The sequence below is a fragment of the Grampus griseus genome (assembly GCF_964374135.1).
Source record: "Grampus griseus genome assembly, chromosome: 17".
In the NCBI taxonomy this organism is placed as follows: domain Eukaryota; kingdom Metazoa; phylum Chordata; class Mammalia; order Artiodactyla; family Delphinidae; genus Grampus; species Grampus griseus.
Window position 1 is genome coordinate 20,522,172 of NC_139011.1, and position 24,847 is coordinate 20,547,018.

The 24,847-nt window shown below is 41.4% G+C and overlaps 1 protein-coding gene across 1 annotated transcript in view; it reads left to right on the forward strand.

Annotated features, from left to right (window-relative positions):
• EXT1 (exostosin glycosyltransferase 1) overlaps positions 1-24,847 on the forward strand; it is a 292,671-nt gene that overhangs the window by 239,798 nt on the left and 28,026 nt on the right. The window contains exons 2-4 of the mRNA XM_082675100.1: positions 8,772-8,865; positions 10,370-10,477; positions 16,173-16,292. Coding sequence (XP_082531226.1) covers positions 8,772-8,865; positions 10,370-10,477; positions 16,173-16,292 — 322 coding nt within the window. The remainder of the gene's footprint in view (positions 1-8,771; positions 8,866-10,369; positions 10,478-16,172; positions 16,293-24,847) is intronic.

Sequence of the window (24,847 nt, forward strand, 5' to 3'; positions counted from 1 at the left end):
CCCCCCCTGTACCCAGAGAGCCCCTTATTTAGCACTTTCAGAAATGCTTTATTTCCAACCAGAGAATTTAGACCCACACGTCCTGGAATTGCATTTATCTCAGAGCACTTTGAAATTTGGTATTGCCGAGCAGAAAAGCCGGTGCTCCAAAATCTCGCCTCCTTCCGATAGCTTCCTGAGGTTCACGGCCCCTGGCACAATATATTCAAAATCTTTCATTTTCCCCTTTTGTGGGGAAGTTACTCCTTCCTTCGAGGCAGCTCTGGGAGACAACAGAGCCCTTCTTGTACAAGCCCCACGAAGTACAACTCTGCTACTCGACTTCATCACCTGTAAAATGGGGCCATTTCATGTGTGGTTGTAGAGAGAAAGGGCAGGAATGAACACGGATTGTTGCCCCACCCATGGGAAACATGTAATCAGTGGGGGGATGATTATTATAATTGTTATCATCAATGGCTGTCCTATTTTTGTCACTTGCTTTTACATATTAGCCATTGAGTTGCTATGTAATGGGCGGGAACCGACATGGTCTTCTCTATGGTGTACCTGGTACATGTTCAGTTCATTAATATGTGCAGGGGAGGGTTACCACCTGGTCCAGGTTTACAGTTCTTAGCTGTCAGTGGATGTTTAGGGTAGAGATGGGGTGAGGGAGTTTAGACTTGATATGGGATTATGATCCAGTGTGTTCAGATGCAGGGTTTGATTCCAAGGATTCAGCCGACTCTTTCTTCTTCCCTGTGAAAAGCAGGTATAACCATATCCACCTCCTGGGGTGGCTGTGAGGCTTAAATGAGATAATGTGTGCGAAAGAGTCAGTACCTCCCCTGGGGCCTCCCGCCCCAGCCAGAGCCCACACACTCTTCCTCCCTCCCTTCCCGATGTTGAAATGGATTTTAAATGGGCATAAAAAGAAGATGGTCTTAAGTGGAAAGCCAGGAAGTGTGAAAGGGTGGACAGCTTGGGATCGGCAGGGTCATTCAGAGGAGCACCACAAAGAAATCATTTCCTAATCCTTGGCCTGACCGGCTCCAGAGGTTCGAGCAGCCGGCAGTGCTCAGGGCAGAGTGGCCTGTGTTAGGCATCTCACCATCTCCAAATAGCGAGGGCCTTCCCGCTGGGAGCTACTGAGTCCCTGAGGCTGCAGTCACTCTGGTCACCAGCGCCACACACTAGATAATCCATCTGCATTTCCCTGACTCTGGAACATAGAGTAGCTCATTCGTGGGCACAGACGCTGTATGAGCAGGTGGCGTGAAGAAACTGAGGCTCAGTGAATCCCGTGAATTCACAGAGACCACTGGGGCCTGTACTTTTCTGTGTAGACAACAAATAGAATGGTGGCCAATGGACCCATTTTCCAGCTAAAAGATTGGCTCCCACTCATGGTTTTCTCAGTTCAAATCTGTGCCTTGGGCCAGTTTCATTTTATTACATGCTATGGATTTTGGGGTTTTCTCAAAAATAATTGAACTTTTAAGCATCTAATCTGTGATAGTCCAAGAAAGGGCCTAAGGCAACATAGATATTAAATAACAGAGCACCATCTTGGACTGACCTCCTGGTGTGACATGGGGTGGAGTTTTGAGTAGGGGAGAAAGAGTCCTTTTAAATGGTAGCCTTTTGTTGTCAATGCTTGAAAGTAGGTGAAAGGTTTAGGACTTCACCGTGTAAGAAACATAACTTTCAGACACTCCATTTGTGTGGGCTGCCGAGGAGACGGTATCATGTAGGACAGAGCAAAGGCCCTTTAGAATCAGAAAGCCTGGAGCTGGAGCCCTGGTGGCTCCACAGCTGTGACCTACGTTGGCAAGGTTATCGGGCTGTGCGAACTTCATATCTGCCTGTGAAGTTGGCTTATATCAAGTCCTCAGCGTTCCTTTGGTGACATGTCACTCTTCTGCTTGAGCCCTTCAGGGACTCATGACCACATGCACAGGGTCATGTCTGAGGTCCAGGAGATCCTCCCGGGGGGACCCTGCCTGTACCAGCAGCCTCATCTCTCCTCCCCGTCTGGTGCACCCCAGCCTCTGGGCAGTGTGTCTCACCTTGGTGTCTCTGTTCCTGCTCTGCTACCTCTACCCCCAGAGACGCCTGTCGCCTCCTCTCAGCTCTTTGCCGGACTGATTCTTGCTCTTCCTTTAATATTAGCTCAGAATCTCCCGTCCTCCAAGAGGCATCCCTGCTTCTCACGTTCCCCACCGAAGCCAAGCTGTGCCTGCTTTTTTCTCTTCTCTACATAACTCCCAGCCCTTGCCTCCATCCTCCCATTTCCCTCAACGAATGACGATCCTTTGATAACACATCTGCCTTCTCCCTGGACCATCAGTTCCTTGAACAGTATTTGACACGTGGTACTAGGCATTACTAGGCATTAGGCATTCAACTAATGTTTGTTGAATGAATGAAAGAAAGCACAGAGGAGGTGCCAAGGAAGCTATTTTATTTCCCTTATCCCAGAGCACTTTGTGCAGCTACAACAGTCAGAAGTTGTTTTTGCGTTCTTTGTTTTTTTTTTTCAGGGATGTGATTCTAACCTGGGGGTAAGCAAAGAAGATTGAGTACTTATGAGGATGGGAGCTGAGAGGGAGCATATCAGCTGTAGATGTTCACTTTGTAAATCAATACGTGAGACACACTGTAGCGGCATCAGGGGGACACTAGAATTGTGTGGCTACAGGGAGGAGGGCCTGGCTCACGTCTTCTCTATCCTCTTTGATTAGCAGAAAGCAGGCTCACGTGGAACTGAGCCTACCAGGGAATTGTGGGAAGCACAGCTGGACCTGTGGGCACACTGCACCAGCATCATTCGTGGCTATGGAGCGTTTGATAATAAGGCAAAATCCTTTCAATTAGAAACTGCTGTTGTGGTTCACAGCTTCTGTTTTCATTTTATTTTCAAGGGTCTGCTCTACACGGCTCCCTGGCTCTGTCTCGGGAATCCGTTCCTCTTCCGTTTGTTTGTTACGTTTTTGAAATGTTTGTATTCCTCTTGAACCACTGTAGTTTATACAAAAATTTACGATCACGCAGTGCCTTGCAGTTTCTGCTGTACGCACGCGATCTCATTTAATCTTCACATCTTTGAGGCCCAGAGAAGCTAAACAGTCTGCACAGGGGCACACAGAAAGTGGTAGATCCAGAAGCCAAGTTCTTCATCCCAGGTTTTCCTACGTAAACCGGCTGTATTTTCCGTTATATTCGGTCACCTCCCTTCCAATCATAGCTACCATTTATGGATTGCTTATAATGTGCCCAGGCTTAGTTAAAATGTATCATTTCATCCTCACAGTAGAAGTGTTATCCCCATTTTGCCAACCAGGAAACTAAGATCTAGACAAATTAAAAACTTTCCCAAGGGCTTCCCTGGTGGCGCAGTGGTTGAGAGTCCGCCTGCCGATGCAGGGGACACGGGTTCGTGCCCCTGTCCGGAAAGATCCCACATGCCGCGGAGCAGCTGGGCCTGTGAGCCATGGCCGCTGAGCCTGCGCGTCCGGAGCCTGTGCTCCGCAGCGGGAGAGACCACAGTGGTGAGAGGCCCGCGTACTGCAAAAAAAAAAAAAAAAAAACAACTTTCCCAAGAACATTCAGCTTGTGAATAGCCAAGGTGAAATTGGAACCCAGGTTTGGCTGGGTCTAAAGCTGCTTAACAACTAAGCTTTTAATCGTTAGGCTCTTAACCACCGTGCCAGTGGTTCTCAAAATTTAGGGCGCATCTTAATTATCTGGAGGGCTTGTTAAAACAGAATCCTGGGCCCTTCCCGCAGGGTTTCTGATTCAGCATGCCTGGGTGAGGCTGAGAATGTACATTTCTACCAATTTCCCAGATGATGCTACTAGTTGGAAGAGTGTACTTTGAGGACCCCAGCACTAATGCCACATCGCCCTCCACCCATATGCTGGTTGCACTGAATTGCTCCCAGCCCAAAAAAAAAAAAAAAAAGTTTCATATGAAGGGGAAGGGCTTCAATTATGCATTATTGTATGGCCCATTTTAAATGGGGTGTATCCCAGACATTATTCACTGCAACTTTAAGGTTGTTGTAGTGAATTATTTCGGCCGTAGAACGGGTTTGGTTTCTAGGTTAAATACAGGGTCATGTTATTTTTATTGCATTTTTCATTGAAGCAGTTTATGGAAACTGTTCTGTCTTCTGTGTCAGCACCTATACAGCAGGGGACTTAAGGGCCATCTGAAAAGGGTACCAAAACCGTTATTAATAAAGCTGAAAGTTCTCTGAGATTAGTTGCCTCCCTCGTCTACTTACCTTCTTGCTTAGATCTCATATGTTCATTATTTCTTGTTTTTAAGAAGTTTATGATTTTGATGTGATCTATATTTTTAAGCTTAAGTCATAGGGAAGAATTAGTCTCTAAAAAGACTGTCCCCCTCACTTGACCTGTCGTCTCCACATCTTGTTCCCCAGTCCCTATCCACTGGTTGCCACCAACCTGTTCTCCATCTCTGTAATTATGTCATTTCATGAACACTATATAAATGGACTAATTCAGTATATGTCCTTTTGGGATTGGCTTTTTCACTTAGGATAATTTTCTTGAGGTTGTTGTGTGTATCAGTAGTTCATTTCCTTTTATTGCTAAGAAGTATTTTAAGCTATACATGCACCACAGTTGGCTGAATGATTCACCCACTGAAGGATATTTGGATGGTTTCCAGTTTGGGGCTATTAAGGAGAAAGCTGCTGTGAACATTCGTGGACAAGTTTCTGCGTGAAAACAAGTTTTCATTTCTCTGGGATAGATGCCCGAGAGTGCAATTGCTGGGTGCTAAGCCCATTTTTAGTTCTAAAAGAAACTGCCAAAGCATTTTCCAACGCGGCCGCCCCAGTTTACCATCCCACCAGCAGTACACGAGTGTTCCAGTGTCTCTGCAGCCACATCTGCACCTGTTGTCATGTGTCCTCTTGATTATAGCCGTCCTACTCGCTGTAAAGTGATATTTCCTTGTTTTGATTTGCATTTCCCTAAAGACTAATGGTTAAGTATCTTTTCATGTGCTTATTGGCACTTTGTATATTTTCTTCGGAACAATGTCTATTCACATCCTTTGCCTGTTTTTATAAATTTATTTATTTATTTATTTTGACTGCATTGGGTCTTTGTTGCCGTGTGCGGACTTTTCTCTAGTCGTGGTGAGCGGGGGCTACTCTTGGTTGCAGTGCACGGGCTTCTCATTGTGGTGGCTTCTCTTGTTGTGGAGCATGGGCTCTAGGCACGTGGTCTCAGTAGTTGTGGCTCGCGGGCTCTAGAGCACAGGTTCAGTAATTGTGGCGCACGGGCTTAGTTGTTCCGCGGCATGTGGGATCTTCCTGGACCAGGGCTCGAACCCGTGTTCCCTGCATTGGCAGGCGGATTCTTAACCACTGCGCCACCAGGGAAGCCCCCGTTTGCCTGTTTTTAAGTTGGATTATTTGTCTTTTGATTGTTGGGTTGTAAGAGTTCTTTACCTTTTCTGGATAAAAGTCCCTTGTCAGATTTATGATTTGCAAATACTTTCTCTCTTCTATAGGTTGTATTTTCACTTTCTCGATGGGAGCTGGGGGTAGAGGGAGACCGGTCTTCTCAGCTGTACTCGCCTACGTTAGAACTTCTATTAGGTAGAGCTGTTGGGGGTTGGTGATGGAGCAGATCTCGGCTCAGATGCTCCAGACGTTCTCAGTTCTTGCTGAGATTTGGTAGATTTTCTTGAACGAATGTTTTTCCATTTGTCATCATGACCTTAGGACAATTTCCAGAAACTTTCAATGATGCTCTTATAATTTGTACCAGTTAAATTGTTGTTTTGGTGGGAAGAGTGTCCTCAGAATTCCCTAGTGTGTCATTCTGGAAGGCCAGGCTTCCACAGTGTACTTAATACAAATGCCCTCAGGAGATGTTACACCTGAAGTCCTCATCAGTCTTTTCTAGTTATCCAATGAGTCTGTGGTAGATCTAGCAGCTGAAGAAGCATTTTCTCTACACAACATCTGCAAGACTAGAACAGTGCCTGGAACATAGTATTTCTTAAAAGAACGATTGAATAAATGAACAAGTTTAAGCACCTAGAAGGAGGTAGACATGGGGCATGGGAGAACATCAGAGAGCTGAGTGGGAGGGTACCAAATACATACGTGGCCCAATTAGGAAGATTGTCCCCTTTGCAGGCATCATTACTTCTTCAATTGTAGTACACAGTAATTCATAGGCTCACTGTCACTAGAGCCCAAGAATGAGGCTGGTCCATGGGTTGAGCATGATTAGAAATCCAAAAATCATTGTTTCAGGTTATGAGTGATTATGTTTCTGTACGTCTTTGTGTGTCAATATAAATACACACATTACACATTGTGTACACGAGCAGATTTCTGTAGACACATATACACACATACATACAGTGGTTATGGAAACTTTTGGAGCAGTGGGATACTCTCAAAGGGACATTCTTTTTTCTTACCTAAAAATGATAACATAAAGAATAATGGAATGTTCAAAACCATCTTTAGTCATCTTGCCCAACTGACTCATTTTGCAGATGAGGAAACTGAGGCCCAGAGAGCCCATCGTTTTGTTCTTAATCTCACAGCTTACCTAGTGGGTTCCTGATTCCAGCAGGAATGATTGTCCCTCATCTTCTGTTACCTATTACGTGAATGAACACAAGTTTCAATCATGAAGCTTTATTCACTACATCAGCAAATCTTCCTACACAACCCCTTAAAAATCAATAGCTTGAATAGCTGTCATTTGAATTTTTCCTACAAGTTTTCTGCCTTTCCTCTTGCCCACTCCTTCCCTGAAGTAAATTTTGCAACTGGCAACTTTGAAACTTGTTACAATCCGGCACATTAATAGGGTTTTACATTGTAGCAGCCTGATGGTAAGGAGGCGGGGCCTTCTGTTCCAGCCCCTCAGGGGTTTCGATTCTGGGCATTTATTAAACTTTGCTGTAGCCTCAAGTATATTTGACCTTTTTATATTAAAAAAAAGTTTCAGTTTAAACTTTATACATATATATTGTGTGTATGTACATAGTTCACTCTTCTCCACTGATGAGGTAGATATTCAGACATTATCAACAGTTGAACTTGAAGATACTTGTCAATTATTTCCCTATGTTTGCTAAGGAAGAGAAGCCATTGCTATCATAATTTATTATTATTTTCATCTAGCTAGATTTGAACCCTCTTAAAAATCTTTTCTACTTGGAGGTCTATTTTGCAGTTTAATTAATGTAGCAAGGGTTTTCTTTTTTTTCTTTTTCTTTTTTTTTTTTTAAATTTTACTCTCAATGGAGATAATCCATTCACAGTGACCTTTCCTTGTGCAAATTAATTGTACACGCTTGTTTAAGTAAATGGTCCTTTGCATGACGTCTCTTCTTAATGATGGGCTTATAATCGAAAATTGGCTTATTCCCATATGCCTAGTTTGTGTGAGAATATAAAAATAGATGTGGACTTGAAAAATATAAATGTATATATCAGTATCCCCAAAAGAGGAGGGAAGAATCCAATGCCTTCAGGCTATGATTAAATTAGACTATTAGAGTCAGAAAGTGCTGGTGACATATGCTACTGTCAAAGTCACCTGTCTGCTGAGCCTGGGAGGCTCTTGAAAAAGAAGAGTGATTTCATCCTGGCTCTGAGAAACTGGGCCTTCACAGGACCTGAGCCATCTCCAGTTTCCCAAGTTTTCTTAAGCTCCAAATGAAATTTCAGCTGTGTGTTTAGGAACGTATTTGTGGAAATCATTTTTATTTTTATTTATTTATTTTTAAAAGATTTCTAGTTTAATTAATTAATTAATTTGGCCACGCTGTGTGGCCTGCGGGATCTTAGTTCCCTGACCAGAGATTGAACTCGTGTACCCTACATTGGGAGTGCAGAGTCTTAAGCACTGGACTGCCAGGGAAGTCCCTGGAAATCATTTTTAAAGTGCTAGCCCTGAATAAAATGAGAGGCTTGTTACCTTTCCTGCACTTCACCGGTATAAAGAGACAGGTGACATTCATATTACATTTTGCATTTTTTCAAGTGTAGAAACAGTGTGATACAACTAAATGGTGTTTGAGGAAGAAATCATCTCTTCTGCTGCCCAGGTTCCCACAGGCCCCACCGTTTTTTGTTTTTTTTTCCTGTTATTCCTCTTTCCCCATTTCTTGGGCTGGCTCCTTCTCTCTCACCTCCATGCCAACCATTCTTATACAGGAGTGTTTGTCTGGGGTAACAAAATGTTCTTGGTTAAAAGTAGAAACTCCAGCTTGAAGAAGAAACTAAATGTTTTGTGCTTAGAATGGAGGTTTCCTGAGTAGGTTTTAGTAGCATGGGTTTGTGGGGTAGGAAACAAGAACAGCCTTCGTTTTATTGAATGACATGGCATTAAAAAAGAACAACTAGCGGTGAGTATTTTTTAAGCTTATGGGGGCAACCTATTTTCATCCGAGACAAAAATCTGATTTGGGAAGCAAAGGCTGGGCAAGCCAAAATTTTGCTGGGACCATCAGACTTGTCTTTTATGTACTGTTTGCAAAAGGCCGTAATTGCTTTGTCCAGTGTGATGGTTCACATTTCTTCTCCTTCATGCAACAACCCTGCCCACCTCCCGCCCTGGAAAAGTGAGGCTTGCCTGTGTATCGCCCGAGTTGCTCTGGGTAATCTCTGGTAGGTGTGCACCCACCCCAGGTGTGCTGACTCCCCCTCCCCTGACCCTCTCCCCTGCCCCATTCCTAACGCGCCTTTACTTGCTCATGGCTCTTCCTCTTTTTCTAGGTATGATTATCGGGAAATGCTGCACAATGCCACTTTCTGTCTGGTTCCTCGTGGTCGCAGGCTTGGGTCTTTCAGGTTCCTGGAGGCTCTGCAGGTAAGAGACCCTGATCCTCCCCAGAATAGGGCTGAGGACTCAACGTCAGACTGGGGCGGAGTTTAACCGTAGCGCTTCTCCTGGGGTCTAAGCCGCACGTGTGGTTTGCCTTAAACACCTGAAATCTGTTTTCCCAAGAAAATCTGCAACATTTTTATGAGTTGAGGTAGGCGGGCGGAGGGAGGATTTACTCCCTGCCTTTGGACATGAGGAGATCCGGTGGGACTCTCAAGGGAGGGTGGGTTCTTCAGAGACGTGTTTACAAACAGAGGGCAGATCTGCTTGCCCACCAGGCAGCCGACCTGGGCTCCACGGAGACTCAGCCCTCCTCCTGGAAGCCAGTCTCAAGAGCAATGAAAATGGCTGATGGGTGGTATTTCCCAAAAGCAAAATCGTCGGTTCTGTCCCCATCTCAGTCGTCACTCAGTTCCTCTAAATGCTGAGCGTGATACCCTGCAAGGTAGAGGCACGCACCCAGCCCAGCTCCTCCCAGGCTCTGAAGTTCAGAGGTCCTGGAGCTGCTGGGTCTCTGCTATTAATCTTCACTTTGCAGAAATGCCTTCACCTGCTGAGACAGTTCTCCACACTTCCCACCTGGAAGTTGCAACCAGCCTTGCTTGTTGGCTAGAAAGCACGCTCTCCACCTCTCTCAGCTCCTGGATGCCTTGCTACTGTGTCCTTTCTTCCTCTGTGCTCTGCCCCGGCTGAATCTGTGCTTTTGTCGCAGTGCTTCTTAATTGCCGTCATTCTGTTGTGTCCTCTGACAGGAGAGCTTCCTTCTCTTGAAAGTCTTTTCTGGCACGTTCTATGAACCATACCATTCCTGACATTCCCCTAGCCTCTTGGGATGTTGCATGGAGCAAATTGTTCTCTGCTTTGGATTCTGAGTTATTTGCAACCAGAATTTTGTCATTAGCGTGGTGTTTCTTGGCTCTTAGGTCGCTGTGTGGGTAGTAAATTGGTACGACAGTGGTTGGGATCCCTCCACACTGAAGGGAACAAAGTTCAGATGTTTACATGGCTAGGGAAAGGTGAGCACCCTGTAACAGTTTAGTCCACAAAATGCCTTATCAGGAAGGCCGAACTGTTCTTTGTTGCTCAGGACATTGAGGTGAACCACTTTGCAAGTGGGCTATGGCAGTTACACTGACAAGGCTGTTCATGTTCAAGGTGGCTTTTACGCTAGGATTTTACTGGTGAACGATTTTGTTACGTCAATAAACCTTCTTCAACGGAGGCCAGTTGCCTGCATAGAGGTAAGGTCAGCCAAACCATGTACAAGAATAGAAATGGGGTTTTCGCATTCTAGGGCAAGACTTGCAAATAGCAAAATCTCAGCTGGATACAGACAGACTTCATGTGACTTGATAATTCATAAAAGCCCACTTTTCTTCTGACCTCAGCAGTCCAGGATTCATGCAGAATTTGTACCCATTTCACCTCTGATTGGAAGGGTTCCTGCTGCCATATTCCTCACACTCACGAAGTCCCCTTCTTTGCACAGGCCGCCTGTGTCCCTGTGATGCTCAGCAATGGATGGGAGTTGCCATTCTCTGAAGTGATTAATTGGAACCAAGCTGCCGTCATAGGTGATGAGAGATTGTTACTACAGGTAAGGAAGGGGTGGTGGTGGCCTTCAACAGATCAGTGGATTATTGTTGCCCCCGTCCAGACTTTCAAAGAAGATGAATCCAAAAGATCAGCTCTGTAAAAGAAATTTTATCAGGAGAAAATTGCCTGTGTCATGGTGAATATGAAGTCATTTAACATGACATCGTTCACTTCCCAACACACAATCTGCTCAGGTCCAGGGAATATATTCAGAGAAGGAGAAGTTGCAGGTAGACCACACTGAACTCTGATACTGAGAAGAGGTGTGTATCTACCCCCCTCAATATTCAGAATGTTTAGAAATTATACCGGAGAGTTTTTGTACCATCCTGTTGCCACTTTGTACTCCTTTCCCAATTCCGTATCTGCCTTCAGATTAATTTTCAGAAAGAGAGAGGTCTCTAGGGCTGATTCTTATACTTAGTGTTATCATTGCTCAAATGATCTAGTCTGGGTACATGAGTGAGTGTTATCTTTAAGAGGTATATTTAAAAGAGCAGCCTCAAATGAAAATGTATGTTTTTTTTAAAATGTATTTTTGGCCATTTAGATTTTTTTCCATTTAATTTTATTGTTGTAAGAACATGTAATATGAAATCTACTCGTTTAACAAATTTTGACGTGTACTCATTATGGTTGAGTGTAGGTACAATGTGCTACAGCAGGTCTCTAAAGCTTATTCAGCTTGCTTAACTGAAGCTTTATGCCCACTTACTAGTAATTCCTCACTTCCCATCCCCCAACCCCTGGTCACCACCATTCTACTCTTTAATTCTATGAATTTGATTATTTTAGATATCTCTTATAAGTGGACTCATGAATTATTTGTCTTTCTGTGACTGGTTTATTTCACTTAGTATAATGTTCTCAAGGTTCATCCATGTTGTCTTCTATTGCAGAATTAAGACTTACTAATTATTAAAATGTCCATATTACCCAACGTGATCCACAGATTCAAGGCAATTTCTGCCAAAATCCTAATGGCATTTGTTTTTTACAGAAATAGAAAAACAGCTCTAAAATCCATATGGAGCCAGAAAAGACCCCAAATAGCCAAATCAATCTTGAGGAAAAAGAACAAAACCAAGGAATTATAGTCCCTAATTTCAAAATATATTATAAAGCTCCAGTCATCAAAACAGTATGGTGCTGGCATAAAGACAGATATATAGACTAATGGACCAGAATACAGAGCTAAGAAATAAATCCACACATATACATCAACCAATCTTCCACAAGGCTGCCTAATAAAAGTTTAAACTTCTCAAGAGCTGCCTGGGAAGGGGGATATGATACTCACAGAAAAATCCTGGGGCAGGAATACTCAGTCACTGAGGATTTCTAAAGACCCTTTGTGCAATAATGTTTTAGCTTCAACATAAATTGCCATACTCCTTTCTCTAATATGATGGGATATTTTAATGCTGTTATTTCATGGCATTGTACTTTATCTTGAACTACAACAAATATTTGTAAAATGATATTTTTTAATGTCCTTTTTTCAATATTCAGGAAATTCAGTTTCTAACTCTCATTAATTCTACTTCTGTGCTGCTGGCCAGTCTGCTAACTGGCTGGTGAAATAACTCAGTACTCTCCCTAAAGTAACAGTGGAATATCTGTAACCAAGAGGGCCATGAATTAGGCAAGCCAAGCTGAACGCAGCTCCTAAAACATGCCTTGTGTCTGGTACTCAGATCTGTGATTTCCAAGGCCCCTGGGACCTCAGAAGCAAGAGGAGGACACGTGATCTAGTATAGTTCTCCGCACACAGAGATGGTGTGTGCCTAAAACATTCACTCATGACAGTGATAGATGTGGTTCTTTTCCATGTTGCCTTTTTCCTTCCTCTTATGTTTTTTTTTTTTTCTTTTTGCGCTACGCGGGCCTCTCACTGTTGTGGCCTCTCCCGTTGCGGAGCACAGGCTCCGGACATGCAGGCTCAGTGGCCATGGCTCACGGGCCTTGCCGCTCCGTGGCATGTGGGATCTTCCCGGACCGGGGCACGAACCCGTGTCCCCTGCATCGGCAGGCGGACTCTCAACCACTGCACCACCGGGGAAGCCCTCTCTTATGATTTTTAAAAAATAATGCATGCTCATTAAAGGAAATTTAGGAAAGAAAGGGAATAAAAAATACCAGCCATAATTTCTCCATTTATGTACCAGTGCTCCCGTGAATTTGATGTGACTGAGTTGGGAGTTTGTCTTTGAGAGCGGAGCGTGTTCCAGGATACTGAATTGTGGTTGTCTGGTCTCTACCATTTCAGCAGAGTTGATTCCCCAGAAGCATTTCACCTTCTGAGGCAACATTTTGTCTTGATGCTGGGGATTTCGTTTTTCATTCTGCACCTACTCAAACTTGCTGGCATTTTCCTCTCTCATATGCCGTCTGTCTTTGCACAGCTGCCTCCATATTGAATGATGACTGCACTGTCATTGACAATGGTTTTAAAGAACTGGCACCCAGCCCAAATGTCTGCCCTGGGAAATGTTTTTGTTATGTTACCATTTTTCATTTCCTGTTTTAGAACAGCTCAGGTGTTTTTATTTGCATATATTCTTGTTGTCATGTCACCAAGAGAGCTTACTGTTGCTCTCCTATATCTATCTTGGTAGATTCCATTAGTTCCGTTACCATGCATGACCTTTTATTAAGACTTCACTGAGTTCTGCAACTTTGAACAATCCGGCCAAATTGGAATTAATTTATCACTTTCCCATACCTGTCTCTCGGGACAAGCAGATTAAGAACCAGTAGCCAAATGCCATTAAAATTTGGAACTCTGTCTTTTTAATCAATTGGAATTATCTTCCAGAGCACTTTGAAGAGTGCTGTCAGACACTTGTATCATATGCACAAATGGGTAGGATATATTTCACTTGATGTAGTAACATCAGGATGTGGCTAATAGAAGAGAGGGGCTGTATAGGTAGGCTCATCTGTGCTGTCCCTTTCTGCCTTCATAACCACAGCCTACTCAGTTTTCTGGAGAGCACACAGTGATGATAGCTTTTGACATTTTTCTAATGGACTGGTTCCTCATGATCATAATGAAACAGTCTACCTGTATGACTCTTAAAAAATACCACTGACATTCAGAAGAGGGCATGATTATGGAAATTGAGGAGGGTAATTTTTTTCTAGTCTTTCTTGGGCAATCTGAGTAATTTTCTCAGTAAATAAAAATAAATGTTCTTTGGCTTATGAAGCATCCATGATCTGAATGGTTTCTCTACCTCCTTCAAGGATATTTTATTTCCACTTGACCTTGAGCTCTGGTTTCAGGCTAATGTTTCTCCTTTACCTCTTGCCTCCATGCTGCTCCAGTGTTGGGAATCCAGATACACACTTTGGGGCTGCACATTGAGTATCTGCTTCTGGACATTGCCAAAGGAAGTGAACTTGTCCTCATGTAGATACTGTGAAGCAGTTCTATGGCTTCCCGTAAGTGTGGTCTTGAATCAAAAAATATGCTCCAGGGCTTCCCTGGTGGCGCAGTGGTTGGGAGTCCGCCTGCCGATGCAGGGGACGCGGGTTCGTGCCCCGGTCTGGGAAGGTCCCACATGCCGCGGAGCGGCTGGGCCCGTGAGCCATGGCTGCTGAGCCTGTGCGTCCAGAGCCTGTGCTCCGCAACGGGAGAGGCCACAGCAGTGAGAGGCCCGTGTACCGCAAAAAAAAAATTTTAAAAACTGCTCCTACTTCCTTCGCCACCACTGGAAATTCAGATGTAGTCTTAGTCGCAATGCCATGGGTAACTTTCTTATTAAAGCAGCTAGCGGAGCATTCCTGCTTCAGTCCAGGCTCCCATGCTTGTCTGATTAATTACACATTAGGGAGGCAAGCATGCAGAAAGAGGTGAGCACAAAAGGACAGTTGCTAATCACAAGGAATCTCCCCTAAGTATAGACTCCATAAATGAAATAGCCTTTGGGCTATAGGTGAAGATAGGGAGCAAACCAAGGAGACTCACCAGACACCCAGGAAGTACATTTCAGAGCTCCAGACCCAAGCAAGTTCACATGCAGACATTAAGCAATTGGTCTGTCTTTGAATATCATCACCCTTAAGTCAATAGTAATAGTAGTGGTAATAATTACTTTGTTAATAAAGCTTCCCATGTGCTAGGCATTGTGCAAAGCACTTATGTGATCTTCATAACAACCTTATGATGTTAGTACTATATCCTTATGATGTTAGTACTATATCATTTTATAAGTGAAGAAATGAAATCTTTGAGAGATCATGTAACTTGTCCAGGGAAGCAGGGCTAGTAAATGGCAGAGCCAAGACTCCCACTGTGGTCTAACTCCCATGTTCCTGTGCTTAACCACTGAGTTATACTGCTAGTGAAAATAATGATATCCCTTTGGTGGCTTCAGATGGCCACGTTCAATTCCACTTCTGTTTATTGAATAACTACAACAGGCATACCTCGCTTATTTTATGCTTCGTAGATGCTTTTTTTTTTTTCAACAAATTGAAGGTTTGTGTCAACCCTATGTTGTCAGATGATGGTTAGTGGGGACGTTTTAGTAATAAGTTTGGTTTTTTTTTTGCGGTACGCGGGCCTCTCACCGCTGCAGCCTCACCCGTCATGGAGCAACAGGCTCCAGACGCGCAGGCTCAGCGGCCATTGCTCATGGGCTCAGCGGCCATTGCTCATGGGCCCAGCCGCTCCGCGGCACGTGGGATCTTCCCGGACTGGGGCACGAACCCGCGTCCCCTGCATCGGCAGGCGGACCCTCAAACACTGCGCCACCAGGGAAGCCCCTAGTAATAAGTATTTTTAATTAAGGTAGTTACCTTGTGTTTTTAGACATTATGCTATTGCACACTTAATAGACTGTAGTGTCACGTAACTTTTATATGCACTGGGAAACCACACAAGTTTTGTGTGACTCGCTTTATTGCGATATTTGTTTTATTGTGTTGGTCTAGAGCTGAACACACAGTGTCTCTGAGGTGTACCTACACATAAAAGCCACTCTCCTAGCTATAAAAAGTGTAGCAGGATGGACAGGGCATAGATCCCCCCTTAAAAATTGTGCAGCCTGGTAGAGAGCAGTGATGGTTAAACATGTATGACAGATTGTGTTAGTTTGGTGTTAGTGCTGCAGCCACAAAGAGAAGCCTGGGGAGCAGAAAGCTCTCAGGGAGAGGCAGGAGATACATGCACATAGAAATGACTACCCCAGCTGCATATTAAATGGAGAGACTCAGAGACATTCCCTAAAAAAGCCTTCTCGTAGATCATTTGTAGTCCCTGGCGTGGTGTGCCTTAGAAGTGCTTGCGGGATGATGTCTCTCAGCCTTGCTGCAAGGCCGTAGCTCCTTCTCTGTAGTACTTGGTTGTCCATGGGCAGGATCAAGGATGTGTGGGAATCTGAGAAGAGAAAACAGCAAAGACTACTGTAGGAACACCCTAAGCAACTGATAAGCTGCTACCAAATCTTAGAAGCGAGCTCTAACTCTCGTGCATTTAAGGTCCTTAAAGCTGATTCCCAGTAAGTGCTGTTTGTAGCTGACACCTCTGAAGGGCCTTTCAATTTAGGGGTTGGTGATTTTTAGTAGATCTGTATGCTAGAAGCTGAAGGCTATGAAGAATAAAAGCCTAACCCAAGTGGGTTATTTTGATCAAATGGCATCTTATTGTTATCCGGTTATAGTTATTATGTGTTCACTTTGTGTTACAGATTCCTTCTACAATCAGGTCTATTCATCAGGATAAAATCCTAGCACTTAGACAGCAGACACAATTCTTGTGGGAGGCTTATTTTTCTTCAGTTGAGAAGATTGTATTAACTACACTAGAGGTAAGTGAGACCACTTGGTTCTTGGTCTTGAATAATGGTCCTTTATATGTTTCTCTCAGCCTTCTCTTTTGCTATTAGTGATGTGTAATTGGTCAAATGGGGCGAAACCGAACCTTCTGTACTTGAATGTGTCAGTTAACCCCTTTTTACCTGCTCTGCCGTGCCCAAGCAAAGACCTCCATTCTTGACAGACTCCAATGAGGAAAGCTGACATAGGAGAAATTACACTCCTTGACACAGAGATGGGCTCTGTCTTACATCATTTCAGAGACAGGTAGCTAATGACTGTCCTCCTGTCATTCACACTCAATGGCATCCTTTGAAAGCATATTTCTGGAGCCCACTTAGGAAACAGATAGTGACCAAGTAGGGGAACATCTTCTCCCATTCTAAAAATATGAATAGTTTACTGGGTACTCTAGTCCAATGGCATTAGGATACAGCCAAATTTATTCTCAAGACATATGCAGCCCAGCTAGCATCATTGCTGCAAGGATGTGTTAAGAAGAAAATCAGGATTACACCCATCTGGTACAGAAAGTGTTAAACTTTATGAGATCAGAAACTATTCTAGACAGATGGGTGCCCATCTTCGAGTTGCCTTTTTTAAGGCAGGAGGAAAAAAGGAAAGGGAAGCATGGAGATGATTAAAACCTTTGGAAGTAGAGCAGATAGCGATGGCCTGAGGCTACACCAAAGCAGCACAAAGAGCTGAGAAAAGATTTCTGGATCTGCACACTCATGAATTACAGGAAGGAGAGCAGAGGTCCTCAGGTGAAGCACAGCATCAAGGTGATTCTGAGGTGTCCACCACGAGAAGTAGGGGCATTTGTGGCCTCACTTTTGAAATATTTTCTTTGGAAAAGTTATTACTGCTCCAAAAGCTAATGTAATTGGGAGTATACACTATGCTAAGTCTGAAAAACACCAAGAAAACTGAAGTCATCCTGTTTTGTGCCATTGCTGTTGTCTTGCCATCCTGGGTACCAGAGCCAACTCTGGTCATACCCCAGGCACACTGTGGGGCTTACCTACCCTGAGCCTAGCCTGGGCCTCCTGCTTTTGTGTGGCCAGGCTCTATCCCAGTGTCCTCTTGTAAATGGGTTGTGTCGTTTTCATCCTGGAACTAAGTGAAAAGGGCTATTTAGGATCCAGGTCTCCTCCTGAAAGGGGATAGGGTAGAATGCCTTCCAAGGGCTTCCTTATTACAAGCAAATTTCTCTTATTCCTCCAAAAGCACTCTCCTCAATGAAAATTGATTGGGTTTTTACTTCTGTACATAGCAGCAGATTTGAATATTAATAAATTTGAACCTTTTCTTTGATCCTGTCTTCCGTCTAAGACCCTTCCTAGGCCCTTCTTAAGGAAAGTTGAATGTCACTTGTTTTGGGTTTTTTTTGTTTGTTTGTTTGCTTTTTGGAATGAGTGCTTTTTATCAAAGAAGTGCATATTCCTTTTAGAAAATAATAGAAAATACTTATAGCACAAAAATACAATAATCTACTCATACAAATCACTATTGACATATATACACACATATAAACATTCATTTTTTCTATGCAAATGCATAAATATGTTGTCATTTTTAATTTAAAGAGGAGTTTTTCTATACTTAGTTTATAACCTGTTTTTTCTGCTTAATAATTATTCCTAGTATCTCATTAGATTTTACTACAATTATTTTAATGGCTATATAATATTCCATTCATGATGTCACTTAATTCCGTTAATTAATCCCCAGTTTGAGGCTATTAAAATTGTTTCTGGTTTTCAATTATTATATACATCATTGAAGCTAATAGCCTCAGTGCCAAGTTGTTGTGCAGATTCAAGATTACTTCCTTAAGATAAATTCCTTGAATTCAAAGTCCTGGCTCAAACAGTATGCCAAATGCTAAGATTTCGAATATGAACTGTCAATTTTCCTGCAATAGAATTCAACTAATTTATATTCCCTCCAGCTTATATGAGAGAACCTATTTTAATTATATTTATTTTTTTCACTTTCACCATATTGGACATTATATCCTTAAAAATGATAAGTCATTATTTTCTTAAGATCTTAGTAAGAATGAATATTTCTTGTATGTTTCTTGCTCAGGCAGCTCACAGAGAAAGAAATAGAAATGGCCACAATGTTGTCCCGCTTTTCTCGTTAATTTTTAAGAGCTTATTAGGTTTAAAAAGATTAACCTCTGATTCTTTTGTAGCAAATATTTCCCCCCAATTTGTGGTATGCTTTCTGTTTTGTTTATCATGGGGCAATCTTTTCATCTCCAGCTTTTCCATTTGCTACTGTTTAGAAAGGACTTTTTGACCCATAATTTTATTTATGTGCAACACACGTACACATTAGTATTTTCTAGTACTTTCATGGTTAATTTTTTACATTTAACTATTTAATTCAATTTACTTTTATATATGGTCTGTGTTGAAAAAGCTAAACTTTTTTTTTTTGACAAATTTTTCTGCAGTTGCTCCAATACATTTCCTTTTTTTTTTTTTTTTGCCATACCACACAGCTTATGGGATCTTAGTTCCCAGACCAGGGATTGAATCCAGGCCCTCGGCAGTGAGAGCACAGAGTCCTAACCACTGGACTGCCAGGGAATTCCCCTGATATATTTCTTAAGTTATTCTTTCCTCAATGTTTTCACATGCCACTTTTATGCATCTTTGGCTATACATCCAGACCACGTTTTCATTTTTTCACCCTATATTCCATCCCTTAGTGAACCTCTATTTATTTAACCAATTCGCTATTGTTGACTATTAATGTTATTTCTAATTATTTCTTTTTTAGAGATAGAGATATCTTTATCGAACCAATGCCCTTCTACATGTATCTTAGACTATGTCTTTATTTCTTTAGATGGAGTCCTTGAAATGAGATTACTCAACCCAAGAGTCCAGGCATGACTAAGACTCATGATAGGTATTGCCAAATTACTCTTCAAAGACGTTGAGGCAATCTAGATTCTCACAGGCCATCTGGGGGACACCCTCTCTTACTATATCCTTGTCAGCCTTCAGAATCATAATTAAAACACACACACAGCTTTGTTAATTCGCCAGATGAAAGATGGTATCTCATTAATTACATTTCTTTTGAGTATGGTTTATTGCATAGCTCTGGTCTCTTGCCTATTAAGTTAGCAGTACTCAATTATCTTATAATAACAGTTGGATGTGTTATATTCACCAGCATAGGATCTTAAGTCAAGCTGTTTTCATCTCTGTGACTGGAAAGCCGTTTTCCCCTTCGATTTGAGCCATGCAGTTCTTTAGAGACACAGTTTTTTTGTTTTTTATTTTTTTTCTTAATAGATCTTTATTGGAATATAATTGCTTCACAATACTGTGTTAGTTTCTGTTGTACAACAAAGTGAATCAGCCATATGCATACGTATGTCCCCATATCCCCTCCCTCTTGAGCCTCCCTCCCACCCTCCCTATCTCACCCCTCTAGGTCATTGCAAAGCACCAAGCTGATCTCCCCGTGCTATGCGGCTGCTTCCCACTAGCTAGCTATTTTACGTTTGGTAGTGTATATGTGTCCATGCCACTCTCTCACTTCGTCCCAGCTTACCCTTCCCCCTCCCTGTGTCCTCAAGTCCATTCTCTACATCTGTGGCTTTATTCCTCTCCTGCCCCTAGATTCTTCATAACCTTTTTTTTTTTTTTTCAGATTCCATATATACGTGTTAGCATACAGTATTTGTTTTTCTCCTTCTGACTTACTTCACTCTGTATGACAGACTCTAGGTCCATCCACCTCACTACAAATAACTCAATTTCGTTTCTTTTTATGGCTGAGTAATATTCCATTGTATACATCTGCCACATCTTCTTTATCCATTCATCTGTCAACGGACACTTAGGTTGCATCCATGTCCTGGCTATTGTAAATAGTGCTGCAGTGAACATTGTGGTACATGTCTCTCTCTATTTTTTTTTTTAATATTTGAATTTTATTTTTATTTATTTTTTTTATACAACAGGTTCTTATTAGTTAACCACTGTATACATATTAGTGTCTATATGTCAATCCCACTCTCACAATTTATCCCACCACACCCCTCTGCCACTTTCCCACCTTGGTGTCCATACGTTTGTTCTCTACATCTGTGTCTCTGTTTCTGCCATGCAAACTGGTTCATCTGTACCACTTTTCTAGGTTCCACATATATGTGTTAATATACGATATTTGTTTTTCTCTTTCTGACTTACTTCACTCTGTATGACAGTCTCTAGATCCATCCACGTCTCTACAGATGACCCAATTTCGTTCCTTTTTATGGCCGAGTAATATTCCATTGTATATATGTACCACATCTTCTTTGTCCACTCGTCTGTCAGTGGACATTTAAGTTGCTTCCATGACCTGGCTATTGTGAATAGGGCTGCAATGAACATTGGGGTGCATGTGTCTTTTTGAATTATGGTTTTCTCTGGGTATATGTCCAGGAGTGGGATTGCTGGGTCATATGGTAGTTCTATTTTTAGTTTTTTAAGGAACCTCCATACTGTTCTCCATAGTGGGTGTATCAATTTACATTCCCACCAACACTGCAGGAGGGTTCCCTTTTCTGCACACCCTCTCCAGCATTTGTTGTTTCTAGATTTTCTGATGATGCCCATTCTAACTGGTGTGAGGTGATACCTCATTGTAGTTTTGATTTGCATTTCTCTGATAATGAGTGATGTTGAGCAGCCTTTCATGTGCTTCTTGGCCATCTGCATGTCTTCTTTGGAGAAATGTCTATTTAGGTCTTCAGCCCATTTATGATTGGGTTGTTTGTTTTTTTTTAATATTGAGCTGCATGAGCTGCTTATATATTTTACAGATTAATCCTTTGTCCGTTGATTCGTTTGCAAATATTTTCTCCCATTCTGGGGGTTGTATTTTTGTCTTGTTTGTAGTTTCCTTTGCTTTGGAAAAGCTTTTAAGTTTCATTAGGTCCCATTTATTTATTTTTGTTTTTATTTCCATTACTCTAGGAGGTGGATCAAAAAAGATCTTGCTGTGATTTATGTCAAAGAGTGTTCTTCCTATATTTTCCTCTAAGAGTTTTATAGTGTCCAGTCTTACATTACGTCTCTAATCCATTTTGAGTTTATTTTTGTGTATGGTGTTAGGGAGTGTTTTAATTTCATTCTGTTACATGTAGCTGTCCAGTTTTCCCAGCAGCATTTATTGAAGAGGCTGTCTTTTTTCCATTGTATATCCTTTCCTCCTTTGTCATAGATTAGTTGACCATAGGTGTGTGGGTTTATCTCTGGGCTTTCTATCCTGTTCCATTGATCTATATTTCTGTTTTTGTTCCAGTACCATATTGTCTTGATTACTGTAGCTTTGTAGTATAGTCTGAACTCAGGGAGTCTGATTCCTCCAGCTCCGTTTTTTTTCCTCAACACTGCTTTGGCTATGCGGGGTCTTTTTTGTCTCCATACAAATTTTAAGATTTTTTGTTCTAGTTCTGTAAAAAATTCCATTGGTAATTTGATAGGGATTGCATTGAATCTGTCGATTGCTTTGGGTAGTAGAGTCATTTTCACAATATTGATTCTTCCAATCCAAGAACATGGTATATCTCTCCATCTGTTTGTATCATCTTTAATTTCTTTCATCAGTGTCTTATAGTTTTCTGCATACAGGTCTTTTGTCTCCCTAGGTAGGTTTATTCCTAGGTATTTTATTCTTTTTGTTGCAATGGTAAATGGGAGTGTTTCCTTAATTTCTTTTTCAGATTTTTCATCATTAATGTATAGGAATGCAAGAGATTCCTGTGCATTAATTTTACATCCTGCAACTTTACCAAATTCATTGATTAGCTCTAGTATTTTTCTGGTGGCATCTTTAGGATTCTCTGTGTATAGTATCATGTCATCTGCAAACAGTGACAGTTTTACTTCTTCTTTTCTAATTTGTATTCCTTTTATTTCTTTTTCTTCTCTAATTGCCATGGCTAGGACTTCCAAAACTATGTTGAATAATAGTGGCGAGAGTGGTCATCCTTGTCTTGTTCCTGATCTTAGCAGAAATGTTTTCAGTTTTTCACCATTGGGTATGATGCTTGCTGTGGGTTTGTCATATATGGCCTTTATTATGTTGAGGTAGGTTCCCTATATGCCCGTTTTCTGGAGAGTTTTTATCATAAATGGGTGGTGAATTTTGTCAGAAGCTTTCTCTGCATCTATTGAGATGATCATATGGTTTTTATACCTTAATTTATTAATGTGGTGTATCACATTGATTGATTTGTGTATTTTGAAGAATCCTTGGGATAAATCCCACTTGATCATGCTATATGATCCTTTTACTGTGTTGTTGGATTCTGTTTGCTGGTATTTTGTTCAGGATTTTTGCATCTATGTTAATCAGTGATATTGGTCTGTAATTTTCTTTTTTTGTTATATCTTTTTCTGGTTTTGGTATCAGGGTGATGGTGGCCTCGTAGAATGAGTTTGGGAGTGTTCCACCCTCTGCTATATTTTGGAAGAGTTTGAGAAGGATCGGTGTTAGCTCTTCTCTAAATGTTTGATAGAATTTTCCTGTGAAGCCATCTGGTCCTGGACTTTTGTTTGTTGGAAGATTTTAAATTACGGTTTCAATTTCATTACTTGTGATAGTTTTGTTTATATTTTCTGATTCTTCCTGGTTCAGTCTTGGAAAATCGTACGTTTCTAAGAATTTGTCCGTTTCTTCGTGGTTGTCCATTTTATTGGCATATAGTTGTTTGTAGTCTCTTATAATCCTTTGTATTTATGTGGTGTCAGTTGCAATTTCTCCTTTTTCATATCTAACTTTATTGATTTGCATCCTCTCTCTTTTTTTCTTGATGAGTCTGGCTAAGGGTTTATCAATTTTTTTTATCTTCTTAGAGAACCAGCTTTTAGTTTTATTGATCTTTGCTATTGTTTTCTTCATTTCTATTTCATTTATTTCTGCTCTGAGCTTTATAATTTCTTTCTTTATACTGACTTTGGGTTTTCTTTGTTCTTCTTTCTCTAGTTGCTTTAAGTGTAGGATTAGATTGTTTATTTGAGATTTTTTTTGTTTCTTGAGGTGAGATTGAATTGCTATAAACTTCCCTCTTAGAACTGCTTTTGCTGCATCCCATAGGTTTGGATCATCGTATTTTCATTTGTTTCTAGGTATTTTTAAATTTCTTCTTTGATTTCTTCAGTGATCTCTTGATTATTTAGTAGTGCACTGTTTGGCCTCCATGTATTTGTGTTTTTTACAGTTTTTTTTCCTGTAATTGATTTCCAGTCTCATAGTGTTGTGGTCAGAGAAGATGCTTGATATGATTTCAATTTTCTTAAATTTTCCGAGGCTTGATGTGTGACCCAAGATGTGATGTATCCTGGAGAATGTTCCGTGTGCATTTGAGAAGAAAGTGTATTCTGCCACTTTTGGGTGGAAATTCTGTAAATATCAGTTAAATTTATCTGTTCTATTATGTCATTTAAAGTATGTGTTTCCGTATTTATTTTCTGTTTGGATGATCTGTCTATTGGTGTAAGTGGGGTGTTAAAGTCCCCTACTATTACTGTGTTACTGTTGATTTCTCCTTTCATGGTTGTTAGCATTTGCCTTATGTATTGAGGTGCTCCTATGTTGGGTGCATAAACATTTATAATTGTTATATCTTCTTCTTGGATTGATCCCTTGATCGCTGTGTAGTGTTCCTCCTTATCTCTTGTAACAATCTTTATTTTAAAGTCTATTTTATCTGATACGAGAATTGCTACTCCAGCTTTCTTTTGGTTTCCATTTACATGGACTATCTTTTTCCATTCCTTCACTTTCAGTCTGTGTGTGTCCCTAGGTCTGAAGTGGGTCTCTTGTAGACAGCATGTATGTGGGTCTTGTTTTTGTATCCATTCAGTCAGTCTGTGTCTTTTGGTTAGGGCATTTAATCTATTTACATTTAAGGTTATTATCGATATGTATGTTCCTATTACCATTTTCTTAATTGTTTTGGGTTTATTTTTGTGGGTCTTCTTCTCTTGTGTTTCCCACCTAGAGAAGTGTCTTTAGCATTTGTTGTAAAGCTGGTTTAGTGGTGCTGAATTCTCTTAGCTTTTGCTTGTCTGGAAAGCTTTTCAGTTCTCTGTCAAGTCTGAATGAGATCCTTGCTGGGTAGAGTAATCTTGGTTGTAGTTTCTTCCCTTTCATCACTTTAAGTATATCCTGCCACTCCCTTCTGGCCTGCCGAGTTTCTGCTGAAAAATCAGCTGATAACCTTATGGGGATTCCTTTGTATGTTATTGTTTGTTTTTCCCTTGCTGCTTTTAATATTTTTTCTTTAAATTTAATTTTTGTTAGTTTGATTAATATGTGTCTTGGTGTATTTTTCCTAGGGTTATCCTGTATGGGACTCTCTGTGCTTCCTGGACTTGGGTGACTATTGCCTTTCCCATGTTAGGGAAGTTTTTGACTATAATCTCTTCAAATATTTTCTCAAACCCTTTCTTTTTCTCTTCTTCTTCTGGGGCCCCTATAATTTGAATGTTGGTGCTTTTAGCATTGTCCCAGATGTCTCTGA